Source organism: Anolis sagrei, chromosome 5, assembly GCF_037176765.1.
Source record: "Anolis sagrei isolate rAnoSag1 chromosome 5, rAnoSag1.mat, whole genome shotgun sequence".
Taxonomy (NCBI): Eukaryota; Metazoa; Chordata; class Lepidosauria; order Squamata; family Dactyloidae; genus Anolis; species Anolis sagrei.
Window position 1 is genome coordinate 85470234 of NC_090025.1, and position 25035 is coordinate 85495268.

General features: G+C 39.1%; 1 protein-coding gene across 1 annotated transcript in view; it reads left to right on the forward strand.

Annotated features, from left to right (window-relative positions):
* The window catches only part of FBXL13 (F-box and leucine rich repeat protein 13), an 83050-nt gene that overhangs the window by 56744 nt on the left and 1271 nt on the right, over window positions 1-25035 (forward strand). The window contains exons 13-20 of the mRNA XM_067468828.1: window positions 2355-2453; window positions 3183-3300; window positions 3450-3612; window positions 4435-4554; window positions 7155-7281; window positions 9425-9508; window positions 19184-19318; window positions 21305-21468. Coding sequence (XP_067324929.1) covers window positions 2355-2453; window positions 3183-3300; window positions 3450-3612; window positions 4435-4554; window positions 7155-7281; window positions 9425-9508; window positions 19184-19318; window positions 21305-21468 — 1010 coding nt within the window. The remainder of the gene's footprint in view (window positions 1-2354; window positions 2454-3182; window positions 3301-3449; window positions 3613-4434; window positions 4555-7154; window positions 7282-9424; window positions 9509-19183; window positions 19319-21304; window positions 21469-25035) is intronic.

The following is a 25035-nucleotide window of genomic DNA, read 5'->3' on the forward strand; positions in this document are numbered from 1 at the left end:
GCTTCCTGGAACATACCAATTGCTTTCCTCACCCCCAGCTTCCTGGCACTACATTAGTACGTTAGGAGGCATGCAGAGAGGCTTAATGGCGGCCCGCTAAGTTTTTATTTTACTTTAAAGAGTTTAGCGGGGGAGATTTGAGTTGTCCTCATTGTAGAGCAGTTGCTACCACGCTACAATGGGAACAACACACAGGAAAGCTTGTTTCTTTTGGGCACCTGTGCGGAGAGCAATGCGGGAGAAAACGGATTACATTAACCCGTTTTCTCCTGGGATAAATTGCTGTCTGGAAGCAACCTTGGTTAGAGAAAGTCAAGATCCTCTGCAGAGTGCCAACATGAGCAATCACATTCTCCCAGGTCTCAATTCACCAGCTTGTCTAAGTGACATCTTTTACTCCTCCAAATCTACTCTGTTTTTCAGAGATAGACTCTGCCTGCAATACCACCACTGAAAGTAGGATATTATCCATCATTGGTTGGAATATGTCAACTGTAGTCTTCCCTGGGTCCTTTATTTCATGGTATTGTAACCTTCCTCAGGGTTGTGGTTGCCGTTCTCTTTCAGAATGGGCATGATAAGGGATCTTTTGGATTCTGCTTCATGTGCTTCATTTCCAAAGAAGTCAAAATTTCACTTGGTTGTCAACCAGCAAGTTTTTAAAATCATGACAAAAGTACAGAATTATGTTTATGTCCATCTCTAGAACTTTCATAAATGAAAAACGACAATGCCACATTATGATCTCACTCTTGATTATTTTGACTTGCCATAAGTCTTGTCACAATTAGGTGACCTACTTTGATTTTTCCACTGAAATCCACGGTTGATTTGGCAGTCTATCTTTGGCTTTGAGGAAATATTATTTTCCCATCCTTTAACTAGTTTCCAATCACCAATGCCTGGTTTCCTTTCCAGAATTACATGCAAATCGTCCTGTCAAAAAATAAAAATCTGGATCTCAACCTTCCATTATCACGTTTAAAAAATTCCTCCCTTCATTGGACATTTCCTTGGCCTTTGCTATCCATTTGAACTGTTCTGTATCTTACTGGAATAAAGACCTCTTCATCTTCTTCCAAAAGTCATGTTCTTATCTCATTCCTGGCCAAGTGGGTTACCAAACCATTCACTATATGCTGTTAGCTGGAGAGTTTACTCCTTTGTTTGGATTCCTGTCACTCAGACCTCACTCAGACTAATGCCAGAATGATAGTGAGTATACTATTCACTATGTGAGTGAATAGTACTAGAGAATGTTCTCTCTGTTCCTATCTGCAAATTAAGACTTATTCAAAACAAATAACTCCAACATGTACTGCATATTCGAGTATAAGCCTAGTTTTTCACCTCTTTTTTTTAGACTGAAGAAGTCCCCCTTGGCTTATACTTGAGTCAAGGTTATTTATTATTTTACTCTATTATTATTATTATTATTATTATTATTATTATTACAACATTTATCATTTTACTCTATTATTATTATATTTATTATTTTGCTTTATAATTGTTGTTATTGCTACTATTGTTGTTTTACTCTTTTTATTATTGTTATTATTACATATTATTTTATTCTTTTATTACTGTTATTGCATTTCCATTATTTTACTCTATTATTATTATTATTATTATTATTGCATTTATTATTTTACTCTATTATTATTGGAAGCTTATGTGAGCACATTTACATTGAAGAAGGTTAGAATAATGGTTTAATCAGAGTTGGACAGTCTTATCTTAAATTACAGCTTTATGTAAATATTCAAAAACATTGAACCTACTGATGCCTCAATTAATGTAATTTTATGGGTATCTATTTTTATTTTGAAATTGACCAGTAGCGGCTGCATTTCCCACCCTCGGCTTATACTCGAGTCAATACGTTTTTCCAGTATTTTGTGGTAAAATTAGCTACCTCGGCTTATATTTGGGTTGTCTTATACTCGAGTATATACGGTAATTCCTCTAATTTTAATAGGGATAATTTCATTCCATCTGGAAAGAAAACATATGAGAAAATATGTCTTGGAAATATTTAATCATGCAGTATAGAAATTGTAATTATTTTCATAAGAGACATATGACTTTTGAGAGCCAGTTTGAGTGCTGGATTATGACTCTGGAGACCAGGGTTTAAATCGCTACTCAGCCATGGAAACCCACTCAGGGACTTTGAACAAGTCACATTATCTCAGCCCTCAGAGGAAGACAAAGAGAAATTACCTGTGAACAAATACCCACAATAGGGTGCACATAAGTCAGAAATGACTTGAAGGCACACAAGCAAAATATAGGACTATTATACTGCTCATGTTTAGTTTTCTAAACATTTTTTTTTTGTTTCCAAAAATCAGATCACAGTGCAAGGCTTCAAGAATATTGCGAAGGCCTGCAGTGGGATTCAACATCTGACAATTAATGAAATGCTCACTCTGACAGACCGGTGTATTCAAGTAAGGAATTAACTCTCAGGTTTTGTAGAGCTTTTTTTTTCACTTCTGGTTTGGTAGTTACAGTCAAAAGCAGATTGTATGGAGACAAAAGCATGGAGTATAATGCAGAAACGTGAGCAAACTACCAGAGGAGGAATGGGATGTTCCATCATTCTGCTTCATGCAGTATGACATTTTTGTAATTTGTATGAATTGTATAAATTGTATTTTAATGTATTTTATATTGATGATGCATATTGTTTATTTTATTGTATTGAACCCTATGTTGTTAGCCGGCCTGAGTCCCTCCTTGGAGGTTGAGAAGACTGGGTTATAAAAACTCTAAATAAATAAATAAACAAATAAATAAATATAGAAATGCAGCAGGTTGCTAAATTTTGGGACTTATTTCTAAGCTACTTTTATACATAAAGAAATTAGTTTTACAGAAAATACATCCACTGATATCCAGTGCTATATATTTTCTGTCAGACCATTAAGTCATAGAAACACTATTATGTTTATCAAAATTTGATTGTGTTTCTGCTATGGTTTTTTTAATGGAAGGTATTCTGTTTTTGCAGCAGCACAAAAACATAATATAGAGCTGATGTTGAATTTGGGGCCACTTCTAAATATTAGTGTGTATTTGGATGAGATAAGATAAAAATCTAGTGTTTATCTTTATAAAATGGCTTTTGTGTAGTGCGAAGCAATACATATAAACATTTCACTTCTTTTTCATTAAAGGCTTTAGCTGAAAAGTGCAAACAAATTGTATCTATTGAATTCGACGAGTCTCCACATGTTTCTGACACAACTTTTAAAGCACTTGCTGAATGTAAACTTGTTAAAATGAGGATAGAAGGTTAGTGTTTTCTGAAAAAATTGGCCATTTGTATTTAAAAGGGTTTTTTTTTACTTCAGTAGAAGTATCTCACTGATACTGTTCAGTGATTGAAAAGGCATTATATACTGCCTAAATCTGACTAGTTTGCTATTGTGTTCTTTCAACAGGGTGTAATCATGTTACTGACCAAAGTTTCAAAGTGATAAACAAATTCTGGCCCAAAATAAAACATATTTGTGTGGCTGACTGCTCGAAAATAACAGATGTAGCTCTTAAGCTTATTGCAGCCCTGGAAAATATCACTGTACTGAATTTGTCACATTGCATAAGGTATTTTTTATTCAGACTGTAACTACTCAACAAAACGCAATTTATCTTAATATTGAATGCTGCTGTTTTTGCTTGCAATCAGCTCTTGAAATGAAATGGTATTAAAATGATGGAGCGTTACTTCTCATCAAATGTGGTTAGATCAGTCAGTCTTCTATGAAACGTATTTGCAACTAATCTCAAATTCAGTTTGTAGGTATGTACACTTTTGCAACTAAATATTATTTATTTATTTGACCAGTGATGTGACCATTTCAAAATACAACACAATTTGGCCAAGATCGAAACTTTCCAAGCTAAGCAGCTTTGCATCCTCTTGGGTCTTTCCAGAACAATGCTGAGGGCTGCAGTAAGGGCAGAGCTAGGGATGCTCCCAGTAAAAGCTCAAATTTTAATGAGGCAATTCAATTACTGGTCAAAAATAAACCGGATGAATTCCAGTAGACTTCCACTTTTGCAACTAAACAAATTAAAAACCACAAAACGAGCACTATGTATATTTCAGTGGCTGGTAATGGTGTATTAGTATAAGTACAATATTATTAAAACTTATTATTGGTATTATGAAGATAATGATGCTGGAGAAAATGGAAGAAAAAAGGAAGAGGGGATGACCAAGGGCAAGATGAATGGATGGGATCCTTGAAGTGACTGGATTGACCTTGAAGAAGCTGGGGGTGGCAATGTCTGACAGGGAGCTCTGGCGTGGGCTGGTCTATGGGGTCACGAAGAGTCGGAAATGACTGAACAAATAAACAACAACAACAATAACATTAGTATTATGCACAATATGAGAGAAAGTATTTTCTGTTCACTTTCCAGAATCAGCGATGCAGGAATAAAAACATTTGTTGACGGTCATTCAGGCTCAAGAATAAGGGAATTAATCTTAGCCAACTGTTCCTATGTCAGTGATATTGCTGTTTCCAAAATAGCTCAAAGGTACCATATTGCAATATGTTATTTTTTTGATGATGCTTAGCAATTAGAAATATTGACAGAGTTGTGACTGGATATATTCATTCTTACTTGTACTGTTTCCCATTTCATGCATATATTCTTGGTAATAATACACCAGACATTTACAGTGATTGAGCTCTGGAACTCACTGGAACCCATCGCTCATATGTAAGCATATTTAATTAGAAGTAACCCTAACCCCTCAACACTTTTGTCACTGGAGTACACGCCCCCTTAATGGGAAGTTTAGTTTCACAACCCTGTGTTTCTTTATGAGCTCCCTGCAAATAATCTTGCTCCTATTCTTATCTCATTTGAGTTTTTTTAACATTTTATCCTGCACAAGTGGCCTGCCCACTGTCACTGTGATTGTGTTTATTGTAATGTTATTTTGTTACTGTATTCATATGTTTTTTAATGTAATTTTAATGCTGTTGCTTGTTGCTTATGTTTTGGTTTTTTATTTTGCTGTAATATGTTGTCCGGGCTTGGCCTCATGTAAGCTGCCCTGAGTCCCCGTTGAGGAGATGGTGGCAGGGTATAAATAAAGATTATTATTATTATTATTATTATTATTATTATTATTATTATTTAGTTACTTAATAGAACACGAGTTAAAAAAACAAGGCAAAAAGGTGAGGAAAGCAGCTGACCTTCTATTTATAGTCAGAATCTTATTCTCCTGGTTCTTCTTTCAGGAAATCTGCTCTTTTCTTAATAGCTTTCAGAATAAAAAGGCTTACTCTGATTATGTTGGATCTTTCCTGACCTTGCAAGAGGGATGTCAGAATATCATTTCTGTTGGGGGACCTGCAGTTGGATAATATTGGATGTAAATATCTGTCTCGCAGTTCAGTATATGCTGGACAGTCAATTAAGAAATGTTCAATATCTTCCACTGTTTGTTCTCCCCATATGCAGTCATATGACTGGTCAAATAAATAAATATTATTATTATTAGTTACTTAATATCTGAATGCTACCAGCTACTGGAGTATGGTATTAAACAAACCTAAATTCTATAGATAAATATGCCGTATACAATTGATAAAAGAAAGGCATAACATTACGCATCTTCCCTTAATGCCCCCATATAATAATAATTTAAAAGTGCAAAAATTACATTTGAAACTATTTTCAAAAATGCAGCTTTGTGTGTCTGAGGACCCATCTACATTGACCATTTAATGCAGTTTCAAACCGATACTGAAAAATGTAGTTTTGTTGAAATCAGTTTAAATCAGCCAAACCAGAGAGCACATTAAGGGCTTTGGTGCACTTTTGTGGTCATTTCTTGTCAGGCGAAGCTAGCTTTGAATTTCTTTAAATGGTCAGTGTAAAATGGGATCGGGTGCCATCTATGAACTCTGGAAGGAAAAAGCTTAGAGTTCCAACATAGTGTAGTGGTTTCCATGTTGAAATGTGATTCTGGGAGATCAGAGTTCAGACCTCACTCGGCTATTGAAACCTACTGCATGACTGGGTTACTGATATCCTCTCAGCTTGAAGGAGGCCAATACAAACCGGTGAATAAATCTTTCCATGAAATACTATGGTATGGCCACCATAAGTCAGAATTGTCTTGAAGACACATAACAACACACCAACCTGTTATATGTCTTCTGTAGTCAGAACAAAAAGTACACTAAAAATCAGCTCAGTACAAAGTTCCTGTTTACGTGTATTGACTCAGAACATTTCCAAGGCTGAATTATTTTTTAAAGATTGGATTAATCAGTACAATTAGTTATCTTTTAAAAAAAAAAGATTAACTTATATATTATTTTCATAAATGTTATCAGAATATCAGAAGGTAATCACAATCCCTATGTGCATAGCATTTACAATTTTTGGTGACCTGATGCATTTCATAGGGTTTGCCTAGGCTGGGAATACTGAGGGGTGGCTTGCCATTGCCTTCCTCTGAAATTATAGCCTACAGCTGGTATTTCTTGGTGGTCCCCTGTCCCAAGTATTAACCAGGTATAATCCTGCTTGGCCTCCAAGATCAGAGGGATTTTGGGACATGTATTTTTGGATAGCTGTCAGTTCAGCTGAACATTGAAGTCAAAGGCTGTATGACATACAAAGGACACGAACAAAAAGGTTATTTTTTGTATACAATTTCACATTATTGCTCAGCCTCAAGTTCTGTCATTTGAGTATTAGTCCCCCCCCCTTCGTGGGAAAGCCTGCTTTCACCCTCCCCCCCATAATGAACTCTCCTCCACAAATTACCTGCTTCCCTTTTTTATCTCGCCCGAATTTTTAATTAATTTTAATCAGTTTTCTTTCAATCATTACATGTAGCCCGTCTATTATTATTGTACCTGTGCTTATTGTAATTTTTATATTGTTATGTATGCATATGTTTTATGTAACTATGATGTTAATGTTTATTGTTCGCATTTTCGGTTTGCGTTTTGGTTTTTTCTTTATTGTAATTGTTGTTTGGGCTTGGCCTCATGTAAGCCACTCTGAGTCCCCATTGGGGAGATGGTGGCGGGGTATAAATAAAGTTTATATTATTATTATTATTATTATTATTATTATTATTATTATTATTATTATTGTCTTCATAGGTGCCACAGTCTGATCTATCTGAATCTCTCTCATTGCCGTGCTGTAACTGATTCTGGGGTTGAGGCACTGATAATGATGCCTTCGTTGGCTTACATTAATATTTCCGGAATTGATGTCACAGATCAGGTGAAAACAAATTGTCATAGAAATCTGTACTACCTATAGTTCTTAAAGTTTTGAAATCAAAAAACCAGAAGTGTATATAGAGTATTCAAATTGCAAATATTTATTGAATTAAATTGAAAAAAATGATTCCACGTTCTACATATAGAGTAGAAAAGAATGGATTAACTTTAGCATAATCACTAATTACCGTATATTCCGGGGTAGAAGACGACTTTTTAGGCCTAGAAAATCAAATAAATTAAAAGTCTAGTACGCCGGGTATAAAAACATCCAAGGCACGCCGCTGCCCAGGGCTGCTGGGAGTCATAGTCCAGAGCAGGGGTCAGGAACCTTCGGCCCTCCAGGTGTGGTGGACTTCAACTCCCACAATTCCTTGAGGCTCGGCATTCGCCCCAAAGGCTTACCTTGGCCTCAAGGAATTGTGGGAGTTGAAGTCCACCACACCTGGAGGGCCGAAGGTTCCCCATGCCTGGTCCAGAGGCTCCTTCTTGGTCCTGGGTGTGCCTGGTGGCCGTCGGAGGCTTCTACCAGCCACTCGGGTGGCCTTGCTTACTTGCTGTCTCTCCTGGATGCCTGCAAATAGCAATATAGGAAGATTTGGGGGGCCTTAAAAGGGAGAGCGGTGGCGGCAGGAACAAATCCCTTAGCGGCGCAGCCTGAGGAGGAGGAGGGACGAAGGAGGAGGGGAGGAGGATGGAGGAGGATGAGGGAGAGCATGGGGAGGAGGAGTGCCAGGCCCAGTGGGCTGCCCATGCCGTTCTCCCTGCTCTGCTTTCTCCAACTCCTCAAACGTTACCATTCTGGGAGTCGTTGTTACCGAAACAATAGAATTGTGTTGGGAGAGGGATCTTATATGGCGAGTATATCCCTAACTCTATATTTTAAGTTGAAAATTTGGGGGGGTGGTCTTATACGGCCAGTCGTTTTGTACCCCGGAATACATGGTAATCCTAAATGGAATATGTTAGGAATGTAAATTTCTTTTTCATACTTTCCTGCTTTTTTAGTTATTTTCAATAAAAGGATTGTTTCCATATCCAACGATGTGGTGTTTAAAGTCAGAGGGCTTTTCCTGTCCTGGAGTGCAACACATATAGTAAATATATACATTTTTAAAAGAGAAGTGGGGAGGCCCTGTTACAAGTTTAAGAAACGTAAAGGTAAGGTATATAAATAGTAGGCTTGGGCAATCCATGGTTCTAAATGGTTCTAAAGTACTTACAAAACTAAAGTTCTGGTGGTGAAAATTTCAGAACTCTAACAAAACTTTCAAAATTTAATTATTATTTCATTATTGGTGATTTTAATGACAGAACCAATCAGGAACTGCCATTTATTATGAAATTTTGAGAGTTTTGTTAGAGTTCTGAAATTTTCACCACCAGAACATTAGTTTTGTAAGTACTTTAGAACCATTTAGAACCATGGATTGCCCAAGCCTAATAAATAGACAGGGTTATAGTGAGAAGGAAGAGATCAGTTCTTCAAACAAGGGCCCCTTCCACACAGCTTAATGAAATCCCACATTTTCTGCTTTGAACTGGAATATATGGCAGTGTGGACTCAGATAAACTAGTTCAAAGCAGATATTCAAGGTTATATGGCTGTGTGGAAGGACCTAGGGTGTTGTGCTGTGAGCAGGTAAGGTTATGATTATGGAAACTAGGGAAGGACAGGGAACAGGGAGAGCTTGTCCATTTATTTGTCGTGTCAGGAGTGACTCCTGGTGTGAGAGAATTAGCCGTCTGCAAGGACGTTGTCCAGGGGACGCCTGGATGATTTGATGTTTTTATCATCCTTGTGGGAGGCTTCTGTCATGTCCCCGCATGAGGAGCTGGAGCTGATAGAGGGAGCTCATCCGCCTCTCCCCGGATTCAAACCTGCGACCTGTCGGTCTTCAGTCCTGCCGGCACAGGGGCTTAACCCACTGCGCCACCGGGGGCTCCAAGCTTGTCCATAATTTCAAGTCATTCTTTTGATAAAATGGTATATGCTTTAAAAGAAAACTAGAGTTTCAAATAGGAAAAAATCCCACAGCAAAGATTAATACTAAAAGAAGAAAAAATACATTCTGTCGAATAATCATGTTATCTAAGTGATTCAATTACTACAACCTAATATTTGTTTCATCTACTATTTATAGGCTTTGGAAACTCTTGGCAGACTGTCAAAATTGAAGGAGATTATTATATCGGAGTGTCAGCATATTTCTGATGGAGGAGTTAAGGTAAAAAAGAGCCTGCTTTATAGTTGAATTTTAGCTCATTATATGTTTTTGTATACTTAATAGTTCACAGCATAGAAATTTGTAGTGCATTCATGGGAAGCCAAGCTCCGAACTGGAGGTTTTCTATCATTTCTCTGTACAAAATACATATGAGGTTTGTATAGACCACATCTGGGAACTTTCCAAAGCTGAGCAGTCAGGCAGGAAGTGCTCCCTCCCTCATTACAATGGACATATTTTTAGAGTAACTTCATGCTGTTCTTACACAGTTTCTTTTCAACAGCTTTATTGGCTAGACCACTTCTTTTCTCTTAACATATAATGGCAACCAGAGTTATATTCAAACTTCATGTTATGGATACAAATGTGAGTAAAGTTACAGTTGCATATTAACTGAAATGTGGGAAGATATGAAATTCTGCACAATAATTTAAACTTTAGCTTGAATATGAAATTACAGTCACTGGCAGTTTGCCCTTCCCTTGTAGGGGAGTTTGTTTTAGAAAGGATATGTCTTTGGCAGGAACTGCATAGCAATCCCAATAGGATAGTGATAAGATAAATGCCTGGAGACAGACTTTTGAACAGAAAATTAATTGGAGACACAGATCATTCTGATCTGCATTGGAAACTGTGTTCAGTGCCCTATGTTTCAGGTCTTAATAAATAGAATGCTGAACAAATGCCAAATAATATGCAAAACAACAATATATGACTGAGAATGGATTCCCAGAGGAAAGTCAATGGAAATTTCAGAGGAAGCTGAAATAGTTGTCAAAGTCAAGAATGATGTCGCCACTTCAGAACAGAGAGAAAGTTTTACAACACCCTGATTTCAGTAAAGGGGAAATGGTTGTAAGTAGTGAAAAACGTTCTGGCCCAACTTACCTGTCCGAACGTATCTCCTCTTATGAACCACTGAGGACTTTAAGATCACTTGGGGAGGCCCTGTTCTCGGTCCCGTCTTCGTCACAAGCACGTTTGGCGGGGACGAGAGACAGGGCCTTCTCAGTGGTGGCCCCTCAGCTCTGGAACTCTCCCACTGGAGATTAGAACTGCCCCTTCACTCCTGACTTTTAGAAAGCTGGTGAAAACTTGGCTCTGGAATTTAGCATTCGATTAGTGAGTCAATAACTCTTGACCACAAGGACAGATGGTGATGAATTATGATTTCATTCTGATGACTTGGCCTTATGTAATTATATGATTGCATTTTAATGTATTTTATATATTAGTGCATTATGTGATGTGTTATTTAAACTGTTGTTTATGAATCCTTTGTTGTAAACCGGCCCCTTGTTGCGCCAGCTCCACTGGCTACCAGTTTGCTACTGGGCCCAATTCAAAGTGATGGCTTTGGCCTATAAAGCCCTAAATGGTTCTGGCCCAACTTACTTGTCCGAACGTATCTCCCCTTATGAACCTCTGAGGAGTTTAAGATCATCTGGGGAGACTCTGCTCTTGGTCCCACCTTTGTCACAAGCACGTTTGGCAGGGACAAGAGACAGGGCCTTCTCAGTGGTGGCCCCTCGGCTATGGAACGCCCTCCCTAGGGAGATCAGATCTGCTCCCTCTCTCTTGACGTTTTGGAGGAAAGATAAAACGTGGCTATTCGAGCAAGTGTTTACAAATACAGAGTAGCTAATATAGGAAATCGAATGACCTGACAACGGAACTGGACAATGCTTGAGAATAATGACACGCTGATGACGTCGTTTTTACTGCTTTTGTGATGATTTATACTGTTTAATGTTGTTTATCTATATTATGTTTTATGTATACTGATTTGTTGGAAACCGCCTTGAGTCGCCGATTGGCTGAGAAAGGTGGTATACAAATACAGTAAATAAATAAATAATAGAAAAAAATTGTATTAGAAAAAGATAATAAATTATGTATTATATTAAAAATCTATATTTTGAACTGAAATCTATATTTGGAAAAAATCTGGCTCAGTACCAGTAATCATTACACTATGTCCCAGAAGCAAAAGATTTTCAAAATAGAAAACATTAAGCATGTTATGACATGCCATTTTCCATCATAAGCCCTAGCATTTATTACTCTACAAATATATATGTAACTTTAGTATCTACAGATACACAGAGCTGGATTTAATTTCCTGCTTTCTTTTTCAAACATGTGGTGATGCATAGCAATCATTTGACAGAATAATTTATTCCATGAAGAATTCGTACTAATGGAGTTTCCAGTATACCCCCATGTTGAGTATGATGTAATTTTAAGAGCAATAGTATACGGCTGCGGACATCTTCTCTAATTTATAGACAGCCATCTGGACTTTTATGGAGACATCCAGAAAAAAACATGTTCAGAATCTATATAGAGCTAAAAAAAATATTTCAGAATATGGTGCTATACTTCCTTTTTGTATAGTCAATTCTCTGAAGTGGATGAAAGTACATAAGAAAATATCTCTTCTTCGTTTGATATAATAACTTTAAATCACTTCCCTCCTACATGAAGTAAGAAAATTCTCTTTTGCACGAACTGAATCCAACTGCCAGTGCTCTGGTTAACAAGAAGGGTATAATATGATGATTGTGTTGAATACACTGATTCTTCTCTTCTAGCACCACATATAGATTACATCTAGATTATAAATCTGAAATTGTCCAAATTCTCTTCTTTTTACTATGAATGATTACCACTATTTGGTATTATTTTGAGAATGATTTCTTTTGTTCATGAACTTTCTCTTCCACCTTTCCACCCAAAAAGATGTCCAAGAAGGTTAAACAACTGTCAACACGTATGCATAAACGATTTCAGTTACTCCTCAAGGGAGAGGCATACTGGTCCCAAGAGCAATAGGTTATACAAAAGGTAACACAAAAAATATTCTTAGTTTTAATCTACTTTTCATAAATGTAAAATCACCATGCTTTTCCAAGGGCTAAATTAGCCCTTTGCAATCCATGATTGGAATTGGCATCTCTTTAAACGTATAAAAGCAGCATGCAGGTAGAATTGTCTTTCTTAAATGAGAAACAGAAACTTGGGACTTTATATCAGAAAAGAAGGTTAGCAGACACATTCTGCTTTTCGCCATGTCTCCCAAAGAGCTGCTGCAGGGAATTTTCTAGCCTTCCAGATCATTATTAGGAGCAGATGGAAAATGTCTATCTTCCTGTTAGGTTTATGGTCCTATTCCTTAAATGCATGCACTTCACTTCCCTGAGAGGTGAGAAGTTCCAGGAGTCAAACACTTATTTGGCTTTAGTTTCCCTTCGAAAGAGCATACTAGAAACTTTGTTTTACATTTGAATTAATCATTGAAGGCTGTGATGGAGCCCCAAAGCTCCAACCCTTGGACTCAAGTCACCTTCTGTTTTCTGAGGGCCACAGCAACGCATGGTCGGGTACAGCTAGTTCTTACATTAAAACAGAACCAGTAGATTTAACAATTAAATCAATCATGAACTCTTATTTGTTCTCCTCGTAACCAAGCTTCACTCTTAATTTTTGTGTGCTAGCTGCACTCAGACCTTGGGACACCTGATCTGGTCATGGTAGTCCATGCCCTACTTACATCCCGTCTGGAGTACTGGAATCTTTTCTATGTGGGGCTGCCTTTGAAGATAGTTTGGAAGCTCCAAATAGTCCAAAGATTGGCAGCCAAGTTGCTAACTGGAATGCCATACAGGGAGCAGACAACTCCCATGTGACGGCAGCTCCACTGGCTGCTGATCTGCTTCCAGGCTAAATACAAAGTGCTGGTTATTATTTATAAAGCCCTAAACAGTTCAGGTCCAGGCTACTTAACTAACCACATATCTGCATACAAACCTACACGGACACTGTGGTCATTGGAGGGGGCCCTGCTCTTGGTCCCACCCCCGACTCAAGTGAGGTTGGTCAGAATGAGACAAGGGGCCTTCTCCGTGACCGCCCCTTCCCTCTGGAACTCCCTCCCTTTGGAAGCAAGAACAGATTCCTCACTCCTCTCCTTTAATAAGCAATTATTTATTTCTATTTTGTCTTTGTAATCTGCCCCAAGTCCCTTTGAGGAGAGAGGGCAGGTTATAAAGTTGTTGTTGTTGTTGTTATGATTATTATTTGAAACACAACAAAATTAGTCCACAGCAGACACTCTGCTGGCTGCTGTATTGGATCACACGTCGGACACTTTCCAAGTGTCTAGGACTGTGTGATGTATCGGCGAATGATGACTGCAGATCCCAGTAAGGTGGCCTTCTGCAGCTGGCAGATGGTAACTTTGTCAGCGCCGATTGTGTTTAAGTGCAGACCAAGGTCTTTAGGCACTGCACCCAGTGTGCTGATCACCACTGGGACCACCTTTACTGGCTTGTGCAAGAGTCTTTGCAGTTTGATCTTTAAATCTTCATATCGTGTCAGCTTTTTCAGTTGTTTCTCTTCAATCCTTCTGTCGCCTGGGACTGCGACATCGACAATCCATACTTTGTTTTTTAACACGATCGTGAGGTCAGGAGTATTGTGCTCCAAAACTCTGACTGTCTGAATTTGGAAGTCCCAAAGGAGTTTGACATGTTCATTTCCTGTAACCTTTTCCAGCTTGTGATCCCACAAGTTCTTTGTCACATGCAGATGATATTTGTGGCACAGGTTCCAATTAATCATCTGAGCAACGGTGTTGTGCCTCTGCTTGTAGTCTGCCTACGCAATTTTCTTGCAGCAACTGAGGATGTGATCTATTGTTTCATCTGCTTCCTTGCAGAGTCTACATTTGGGATCTGTCATCAACTTCTCAATTCTGGTTTTAATGGCATTGGTTCTAATGGCTTGTTCTTGGGCTAACAGAATCAGGCTCTCCATCTCCTTGTTAAAAATTCCATTTGTGAGCCACAGCCACGTTTTTTCTTTGTCAATTTGGCTCTCAATTTTTCCCAGGAACAGTCCATGGAGAGCCTTCTTTTGCCAGTTTCTACATGGAATCACAGACTTTAAAATAGAGAAAAATAATGAAAAATGATAAATTACTCCACTACCTATCAACGGTGGCTATAATAACATATGCCCAAAAATGGAAATTAAAGGAACTATCAACAATGGACCAATGGATATTAAAAGTGACACATATAATGAAAATAGACATACTAACACAAACAATTACTCAAGTCACACAGAAAAAATGCAACTGATTAGTCAGCATTGATGTATTTTATGAAACAAGAAAAAATGAACTGGATAGAAGGGTTTACACACTGAGGCAAAATATGTTTCCCAGAGGAAGAGATATGAAGAGATAATAGTGGAAGGAAGCATTCCCAGAGTAATGGTTGAAACCGGCTACAGAACAAAGTTATCGACCACACATACGGACTGAGTTGGACATGATTTTATCTTGGCGATTTGTAATCTTAATCGATATATATTTTAACTCGTTATTTTCTATTGTTTATTAGTTGTATTAGCATTGAATCCTTGCTGTAAGCCGGTCTGAGTCCCTCTACAGAGGTTGAGAAGATCGGGATATAAAAGTTTTAAATAATAAATAAATACTTGTAATACAACAATTGGAAAAGATGGTAACAGAAGCATCCATGGAGAATATTGGAAGTCAATTCTATTTTCTTTCCTTTCCCTCCCTTTAATTACTCCTCATTAGACTCTTTTTTAAAAAAGTTTTTTTTACTTTTTCTTACTTTTTCCACCCTTACTATTTTATTTTTGGAGCACATCCAACCTTTTCCCCTTCCCCCAATTTTAATATTTTAAAAACTTTATCTTATTCCTATCCGAACGTATCTCGGCCTATCAGCCCACCAGGACCCTAAGATCTTCAGGAGAAGCCCTTCTCTCCATCCCGCCTGCTTCACAAGTGCGGCTTGTGGGAACGAGAGATAGGGCCTTTTCTGTGGTGGCCCCCCGGCTTTGGAATGCCCTCCCTACTGAAATAAGATCAGCCACCTCGCTAATGGCATTTCGGAAAAAACTGAAAACTTGGATGTTCGAGCAAGTTTTCAACTAATTCCGATGTGATGATGTTTTGATCATGGACTAGCAATCAAGGATAACGAATTGGATTACGACTTTAACTATGAGATGTTCCGGTCTGTATTGGTGGCCCAATACTATGTATGTATATGTATGTATTTTTATATTTTATTTTATATTTTTAAAGTGAATATTGTATTTTTAAATATGTTGTAAACCGCAATGAGTCGCCGCACAGGCTGAGATATTAGCGGTATACAAGTGTACTAAATAAATAAATAAAATAAATAAATTATTCCTTCAATAAAAATTATTGTAAAAAACAATTCACTGAATTGCACTGCCACAGACTAGCCTACTTCCTTCCCATGCCGTATTGCCCCACATTTTTTGACATGGATTTTTTTTTTACATGAATAATATTTATGTAGAACCCACAAACGAGAGAGAGGCGAACATCTGTGAAAAGGCAGAAAGCATAGATTCACATCAAGAACTACACGTGGGTTCATGCCATTTCAAAGCTCCTCAAGTCTCTTTCCAGCTGCACATCTCTATTCACCTTCACAAAGGCAGGATATACTACATGATGCATTCCAAAATAAAGAAAAAAATCCAAAATCCCCAATACTTCTAATTCCAAACATTTTGAATAAGGAATACTCAACCTATAATAGCAAATATATATGGGATAAGTTCAATTATGTTGCTTATTTCTCAAACAGCACATGCACATTCATTAACCACAGATAGTATTTGTTGAAAAGTATTTTAGAGGATGGGACAAGAGAGAAGAAAGGAGAGAAAGGAAGCAAGAGAGAAAATAATCAGTTTTGCTGCTTTGCCAGCACCATTATTATGTGCACTTATTAATTCCATCTGATGTTCTACTATTTTGAGTACTTAAAGCAGAGAGAACATTATGTTCTATTAATAATGATAAACAGATATTGTATCTTTTTTCTATTGCATATAAACATCTTGATTACATGATTTCGTAGCGAGTATAAGGCATGTGGATAATTAACAGATCTGAATTTGAAAGAACAAGTTTCGCCTTTATCTGTGGCAAGCTGAGTCATGCATTAACTGTATATAGAATTTCATTTGGGGAATGTGTTCTGGCCTAGTCCAGGTGATTGTGAATGATGCAATCCTGGGTTTGAGTTAAGTCAATGAGTTGGGAACCAATCAGTGACTGCTATGTGTAAATGAATTGTATATAAGGAAGTTATGTACAGTGTATATTTCTCTCCTTGTGCTGTGATGTTGTTCGTCGAAGGCTATATGTAATTAAAAGAACCTGTCTGCTAAGACAAGATATAATTGTATGCTGTGGTAAGTTTGTAATATTATCTAGACTGGGGGAAAGACAATGGTAAAACTGACAATGGCCGGGCATGTGCTCAAGTATATGTAAAAGGTTCCAGAGTGACTGCAGGCTGTGGGAGCAGTTGACTGAAAACACTGTGCAGGAAGAAGCTACTGGAAAGTGCTGAAGTTGTGCAACTGATCTGCTGCTGAATTGTGAAGTTAATCTCAACACTATGACAGTGGTTCTCAACCTTCCTACTGCTGCGACCCCTTAATGCAGTTCCTCATGTTGTGGTGACCCACAACCACAACATAATTTTTTGTTGCGACTTCATAACTGTAATTTTGCTAATGTTATGAATCATAATGTAAATATCTGATATGTAGGATGTATTTTCATTCACTGGACCAAATTTGGCACAAATACACAATACGCCAAATTTCAATACTGGTGGGGTTGGGAAGGGGGATTGATTTTTGTCATTTGGGAGTTGTAGTTTCTTGGATTTATAGTTCATCTACAATCAAAGAGCATTCTCAACTCCACTAATGATGGAATTGAACCAAACTTGGCACACAGAACTCCCATGACCAACAGAAAATACTGGAAGGGTTTGGTGGTCATTGACCTTGAGTTTTGGAGTTGTAGTTCACCTACATCCAGAGAGCACTGTGAACTCAAACAATTATATATCTGGACCAAAGTTGGCACAAATACTCAATATGTCTAAATGTGAACACTGGTGAAGTTTGGGGGAAATAGACCTTGACATTTGGGAGTTGTACTAGCTGGGATTTATAGTTCACCTATACTCAAAGACCATTCTGAACCCCACCAACAACAGAATTGGGCCAAACTTCCCACAAAGAACTCCCATGACCAACAGAAAATCCTGTGTTTTCTGATGGTCTTTGGTGACCCCTCTGACACCCCCTTGCGACCCCCCCCCCAGGGGTCCTGACCCCCAGGTTGAACAACACTGGTCTAGAGACTGTCAGCTGAAATTAAACTTCGGTGATAGAGGTAGCATCTTCCCAACTATTGAGGACAGCAAGGCAGTTTAAAGGGTTTTGCAGAACAGTTCTGTTCTTCCAAGAGACAGCAATGGAAGCACTTTGCTTGTGGCAGTTACCTATCTCTGCCTAATGTTCAGGGATGGCTCTAATCTGTACCTCCTGGAATCCATTGCTACCTTAATGTAACACTTGTATGCAAATTGTACAAAGCAATGGATGCCTTATGTGAGATATTTTGTCTAAGAGGAAATTGATTTTGCTGGGAATACTATTAGAAGATATAGAATTGTGTGCACAGAATACATAGAGCAAGTTTATTATCCAGGATTGTGGCTATTAAGTAGTAAGATAATCTAAATAAATAAAAATGTAATGTTCATTTGTGGGATTAACAGAACTCAAAAACCACTGGATGAATTGACACCAAATTTGGACACAAGACACCTAACAACCCAATGTATGTCCTTCACTAAAAAAAATGATTTTGTCATTTGGGAGTTGTAGTTGCTGGGATTTATAGTTCACCTACAATCAAAGAACATTCTGAACCCCACCAACGACGGAATTGGGCCAAACTTGGCACACAGTTCTCCCATGACCAACAGAAAATACTGGAAGGGTTTGGTGGGCAGTGTCCTTTGGTTTTGGAGTTGTAGGTCACCTACATCCAGAGATCACTGTGGACTCAAACAATGATGGATCTGGACCAAACTCTACACGAAGACTCAATATGCCCATATGTGAAAACTGGTGGAGTTTGGGGAAAATAGAATCTTGACATTTGGGAGTTGTAGTTGCTGGGATTTATAGTTCACCTACAATCACAGAGCATTCTGAACCCCACCAACAATAGAATTGGGCCAAACCTCCCACACAGAACCCCCATGTGGGCCACAGCAACGCATGGCAGGGGACGGCTAGTTCTATATAAATAAAAATGTAATGTTAGTTTGTGGGATTAACATAACTCAAAAACCACTGGACAAATTGACACCAAATTTGGACACAAAACACATATCAAGCCAACAAGTGACCATCCCTCATAAAAACATTGAAAAACACAGCAGAAGAGACTTAAAAGGCCCATATTTTTTTAAAAAAATACAAGACGTGCAAAACCACATATATACCGTATATGCAAACACACATATATACACATATAGACAAATATATGCATACACAAAACACATAAACACAGACTGTGCCACAGCATCGCATGGCAGGGGACAGCTAGTTGGTAATAATTTTTTACCTTATGAGTAAAAGAGAAATTAATTCTGTATCTTCTTTGTTTGGAGTGGATTAGCAATTGCTTTCAGTGTTAAGACATTGTAGAACAGTAAGTCAAAACTCACGGGATAAGAATTTTAAATGTATTTTGGATCTTTGTAATTTGTGTTCCAGAGATTCTGTGTTGATTTGAAAAGACTGGACTACATGGACTTTTCTTTCTGCCATCAGCTGTCCAATCATTCATTAAAAAATTTAACGTTCAATTGCCGTAAGATTACATCTCTTAGTATGGCTGGTTGTACCAAGGTATGTATGAAAGAAGCCAGACAAAGTTGTGTTATAATGTGGAAGATTCCCTAATTGTCACTGTTAGTGTTTCTTTTTAATGCTAACACGTTGGAGGTGGGGCAACGCTTAACCAATGTATTAGTGAACGAATGTTTCCAGGATTCTATCCAGCCTATTCATCTGAAGGATTCAAATTTAATTTAGATACATTTAAATATAATTGGGGTTTGTTAAATTAAACCTGGGGGTTGAAAATATGCCCTATAAATAGACTAACTAGGGTCCAAACTACAAATGATCCCAACAAATTTTGTGTCTAGGTCAGATCTGACTTGTTTGTGGGATAGAGGTTTGAATCAACCCTTCCTCCTGGTTGTGATCAATCCCACTTTAATTGCAATTTATATTTTAAAATAGTTTTGCAACTCACAACAAGCATAAAACATGTGGTACTCTCTTAGAGCCCTTCTCCACTGCCATATAAAATTCAGATTATCAGATTTGAACTGGATCATATGGCAGTGTAGACTTTGATAATCCAGTTCAAAGCAGATAAGTATAGGTTGCTTACCTGTAACCGTGTTCTTTGGAGTGTTAGTCTGTGAAATCCGCACATATGGGTTAGCCGAGAATCTCTATTTCAGCACACTTGGGGTGTAAAGCCCTGGCAAATGACACAGTCTTGTGGATTGTGTGTTTTCCCTAAACATAATAGGCACTTATTACAGCCATCAGCATTGGGGAGACTGGCCCCACAAACCATAGTGAAGTGTTTCAAGTCAGGGATGGAGAAGTCAGTGTCATCGCCCAAATTCGAATACTGGTGGGATTGGGGGGGATTGATTCCATCATTTGAGAGTTGTAGTTGCTGGAATTTATAGTTCATCTGCAATCAAAGAACATTCTGAACTCCACCAATGATAGAATTGAACCAAACGTGGCACACAGAACTCCCATGACCAACAGAAAATACTCGAAAGGTTTGGTGGGCATTGACCTTGAGTTTTGAAGTTGTAGTTCACCTAAATCCCAAGAGCACTGTGGACTCAAAACAATGATGGATCTGGACCAAACTTGGCATGAAAATCAATATGTCCAAATGTGAACTTTGGTGGAGCATAGGGAAAATAGACTTAGCATTTGGGTGTTGTAGTTGCTGGGATTTATTGTTCACCTACAATCAAAGAACATTCTGAACCTCACCAAGGTTAGAATTGGGCCAAACTTCACACACAAAACCCCCATGACCAACAGAAAATATTGTTTTTGGATGGTCTTTGGTGACCCCTCTGACACCCCCTCATGACCCCTCCAGTGTTGAGAAACACTGCTCTAGTAGATTCTGAAATTGCTGCGCATGTGCAGGAGAACCCATATATGAGCATTTCACAAACTACACGAGGAAGAATGTGGATTATCTGATTTGATAATCTGGATTATATGGCAGTGTAGAAGGGGCCTTCAAGGAACATATTTACTTCAGTAGAATTAAGCTTGCATTGTTTGAGAGAGGGTATCTGACCTAGTATTTCCATATAAAAATATCAATAATAAATAATTAAAAAGGAATCAAAGTCATATAGTAACACTGATAAAAAAAATTCCACACCAATAAAAAAATTAAACCAGCAGGCTACAACCTCTTCTATATTGCTGTATAACCAAAGGCAGATAATCTACATTCTTTTCTTTGAATTGGATTACTTGGGTCTAAACAGCCATATAATCCAGTTAAAATCAGATAATCTGGATTTTATATGGCAGTATAGAGGGGGCCTATCAATTGCTTCTCAATTGATGATATAGTTTTTCATTCAACAAATTCAGAGTTAGCCCCTTCTTACTACTACTAGTGCTAGATTAATGCATTTGTTTTCTGAAGGCTATATTAGTTACACAATTTTCATGTTCAAATTATTTAAATATTTTACAAACTGATTAAAATTTCCCTTCTTTTAGTCTCTAATACTCTCTTCATTTTTATATATTTCGCTTGACTTACAGATAAGTGATGTAGGTATTCAATTTGTGGCAGCGGGCTGCAGTTTTCTTCACTACCTAGATATCTCAGGCTGTCTAAATATCACTGATAGAGGACTCAGGTTTCTGTGGAAAGGTTGTCCACAACTCCGAATTCTTAAGATGCTGTACTGCAAAGGCATTACCAGGTAAGCTCAGTTTCTAGATCAGGCATGGGCAAACTTCGGCCCTCTGGGGGTTTTGGACTTCAAATCCCAGAAATATCAGCCACCTTACCGACTCTTAGGGATTGTGAGAGTTTAAGTCCAAAACACCTGGAGGGATGAAGTTTTCCCATGGCTGTTCCAGAGCATCTAATGCAGATGCTCAAACTTTTTAAACAGAGGGCCAGGTCACAGTCCCTCAAACTGTTGGAAGGCCGGATTGTAATTTGAAGAAAACATAATTTGAATTCTATGCACACTGCACATATCTTATTTGTAGTGCAAAAACACTTTAAAACAATAGAATAATTAAAATGAAGAACAATTTTAACAAATATAAACTTATTAGTATTTCAATGGGAAGTGTGGGCCTGCTTTGGCTGATGAGATAAGATTGTTGTTGTTTTGGTGTTGTTTGCCCCTACATGAACTACATATGTTCAAAAGGCCATAGTTTGCAGTCTTCATGCAGCACAAGCAATGCTATGATCACTAGCCATTTCCTCACCCTTCCAGTTGGATTCTAATTCTGTTACTAACTCTAGCTGCTTTTCTCTTCCCTTGTCATTAAGTCTAGTTGTGTCCAACTCTGGGGGGTGGTGCTCATCTCTATTTCTAAGCCAAAGAGCCAGTATTGTCCACAGACAGCTTCAAGATCATGTGGCTGGCATGACTGCATGGAGTGCCATTACCTCCCTGCTGAAGCAGTTACCTGTTGATCTACTCATATTTGCAGGTTTTCGAACTGCTAGGTTGGCAGAAGCTGGGGCTAACAACGGGAGCTCACCCAGTCTGCCAATTCAAACTGCTGACCTTATGATCACCAAGTTCTGCAGCTTAGCAGTTTGACCCACTGCACCACTGGGGGCCCAACAACAATTCTTTATTGATTAGTCAATTTTGACCATATCAAAAGATGCAAAACATACACACTTGCCCATACATACGGTAAAACCATATATGAATACAAGGCATCCCGTCCTACTGGCCTGATGACCCACTCCTAAATGACTGTGCAACTACAAGATTAAAAGATTAAAAATTGATTAATTCCTTAAAGTAGGGTTTGGGCGGGGGTGCGGGTAGGTAAAACTAGTGGCATGTCCATATTAAGTTTTTAAGTTTGAATTTTGTTGATGGCAGCAAGGTCCCCTCTCTCTGCTTCCATCTTCTCGTGGATGGTCAGCGCTTTTTGCGTAAAAAGGGTCAATTTTAAGATAGAGTTTTTATCTCCTGTTCGCAAGGCCGAACAGGGTATAGGGTTACAGCCTGTGCTGGATGGGGTCGCACTCCCCTTGAAGGCGCAGGTTCGCAGCTTGGGTGTGATCCTGGATTCATCGCTGAGCCTGGAGCCCCAGGTCTCGGCGGTAACCAGGGGAGCATTAACACAGCTTAGGCTCGTGCGCCAGCTGCGCCCGTACCTTGGGAAGTCTGACTTGGCCACGGTAGTCCACGCTCTGGTTACATCCCGTTTAGACTACTGCAACGCTCTCTACGTTGGGTTGCCTTTGAAGACGGCCCGGAAGCTCCAACTGGTCCAACGTGCGGCAGCCATGATACTAACAGGAGCGGGACGCAGGGAGGATACAACCCCCCTGCTGTACCAGCTCCACTGGCTGCCGATCTGCTACCGGGCCCAATTCAAGGTGCTGGCATTGGCCTATAAAGCCCTAAACGGTTCCGGCCCAAGATACCTAACTGACCGCCTCTCAGCCTATGAGCCCACGAGGACTTTGAGATCTTCCGGGGAGGCCCTGCTCTCGATCCCGCCTGCGTCGCAGGCACGGCTGGCGGGGACGAGAGATAGGGCCTTCTCGGTGGTGGCTCCTCGGCTGTGGAACACCCTTCCCGTGGACATCAGGCTAGCTCCCTGCCTGTTGATATTCCGCAGGAAGTTAAAGACCTGGTTGTTTAAGAAGGCATTTGAAGTGCAATGACTGGTAATTTGACCATAGGAATGGAACAACGGGAATGATATCGGATTGTGGGTTTGACGATGAGACGACTCGGAATGGCTTTTGCAGTAATGATGATGTTTTGATGAGATGTTTTCTGATAATGATGAATTGTGGATTATTTTACACTATGTTTTGTATTTTGCACCTGTTTTTCTATGTTGTACACCGCAATGAGTCGCCCTTGGGCTGAGAATTGCGGTATATAAGCGAAGCAAATAAATAAATAAGTAAATACATATCTTAACCCTGTAGGAGGATGTGCAATTTCTCCTTATTCTCTAAATAAGTATGATTCTCCAGCAGAGGCTCTAGGTAGTAAGACTGGATCCTGTTGTAGTAGGGACATTTTAAGAAAAAATGTTCTGAGTCCTCCACTTCTGCATCTACCTCACGACACCCACAGGTTCTCTTCATGTAGGGAATATTCTGATGTTGCCCCAACTTGGGCTTAATGTCGAGCTGCTCAAATTTAGCCCGGGTAAAAAGTTTTCTAATATATAGTGGAAGTATAAAAGAGAGGTAAGGTTCCATGCCCACGTTACATTTAAATTTGGCCAGGTATGGAGTGGCTCTAGCTTGTGCTATGATCATTGGATCATTTTGTGCAGAAATGTCGAGAGCTCTTTGATATACAATTGCCCCAAAATGTATTAACTCGTGGGGGGCAAAACCTAACCTATTGACTGTGTGACCATATCTGCTAAGCCAATATGACCACTCTTTGTGGTTTTCTTATTTCTCGTGTCAGGGCAGCCAGTCAATTATATTACATTTCTAACAGAACAAAGCAAACAAACAGAGAAAATACAAAATGTGTGAGTTTGGTAATTGATTAAATGTCCTTTGACCAGTATCTGGCCACTTGGGATGCTTCTGGTGTTGCTGCAAGAAGGTCCCCCATTGTGCATGTGGCTGGGCTCAGGTTGCATTGCAGCAGGTGGTCAGTGGTTTGCTCCTCTCCGTACTCGCATGTCAAGGATTCCACTTTGTAGCCCCATTTCTGAAGGTTGGCTCTGCATCTCGTGGTGCCAGAGAGCAGTCTGTTCAGCGCCTCCCAAGACGCCCAGTCCTCTGTGTGCCCGGGGGGGGGGGGGGGGGGGGAGTTTCTCATTTGGTATCAGCCATTGGTTGAGGTTTTGGGTTTGAGCCTGCCACTTTTGGACTCTCGCTTGCAGAGGTGTTCCAGCGAGTGTCTCTGTAGATCTTAGAAAACTATGTCTGGATTTAAGTCGTTGACGTGCTGGCTGATACCCAAACAGGGGATGAGCTGGAGATGTCTCTGCCTTGGCTGCCACTTCCCTATTGGCTGCCACTTCCCGGCGGATGTCAGGTGATGCAATACCGGCTAGACAGTGTAATTTCTCCAGTGGTGTAGGGCGCAGACACCCCGTGATAATGCGGCATGTCTCATTAAGAGGCACATCCACTGTTTTAGTGTGGTGAGATGTGTTCCACACTGGGCATGCATACTCAGTAGCAGAGTAGCACAGCACAAGGGCAGATGTCTTCACTGTATCTGATTGTGATCCCCAAGTTGTGCCAGCTTTCGTATGATATTGTTTCTAGCACCCACTTTTTGCTTGATGTTGCTATA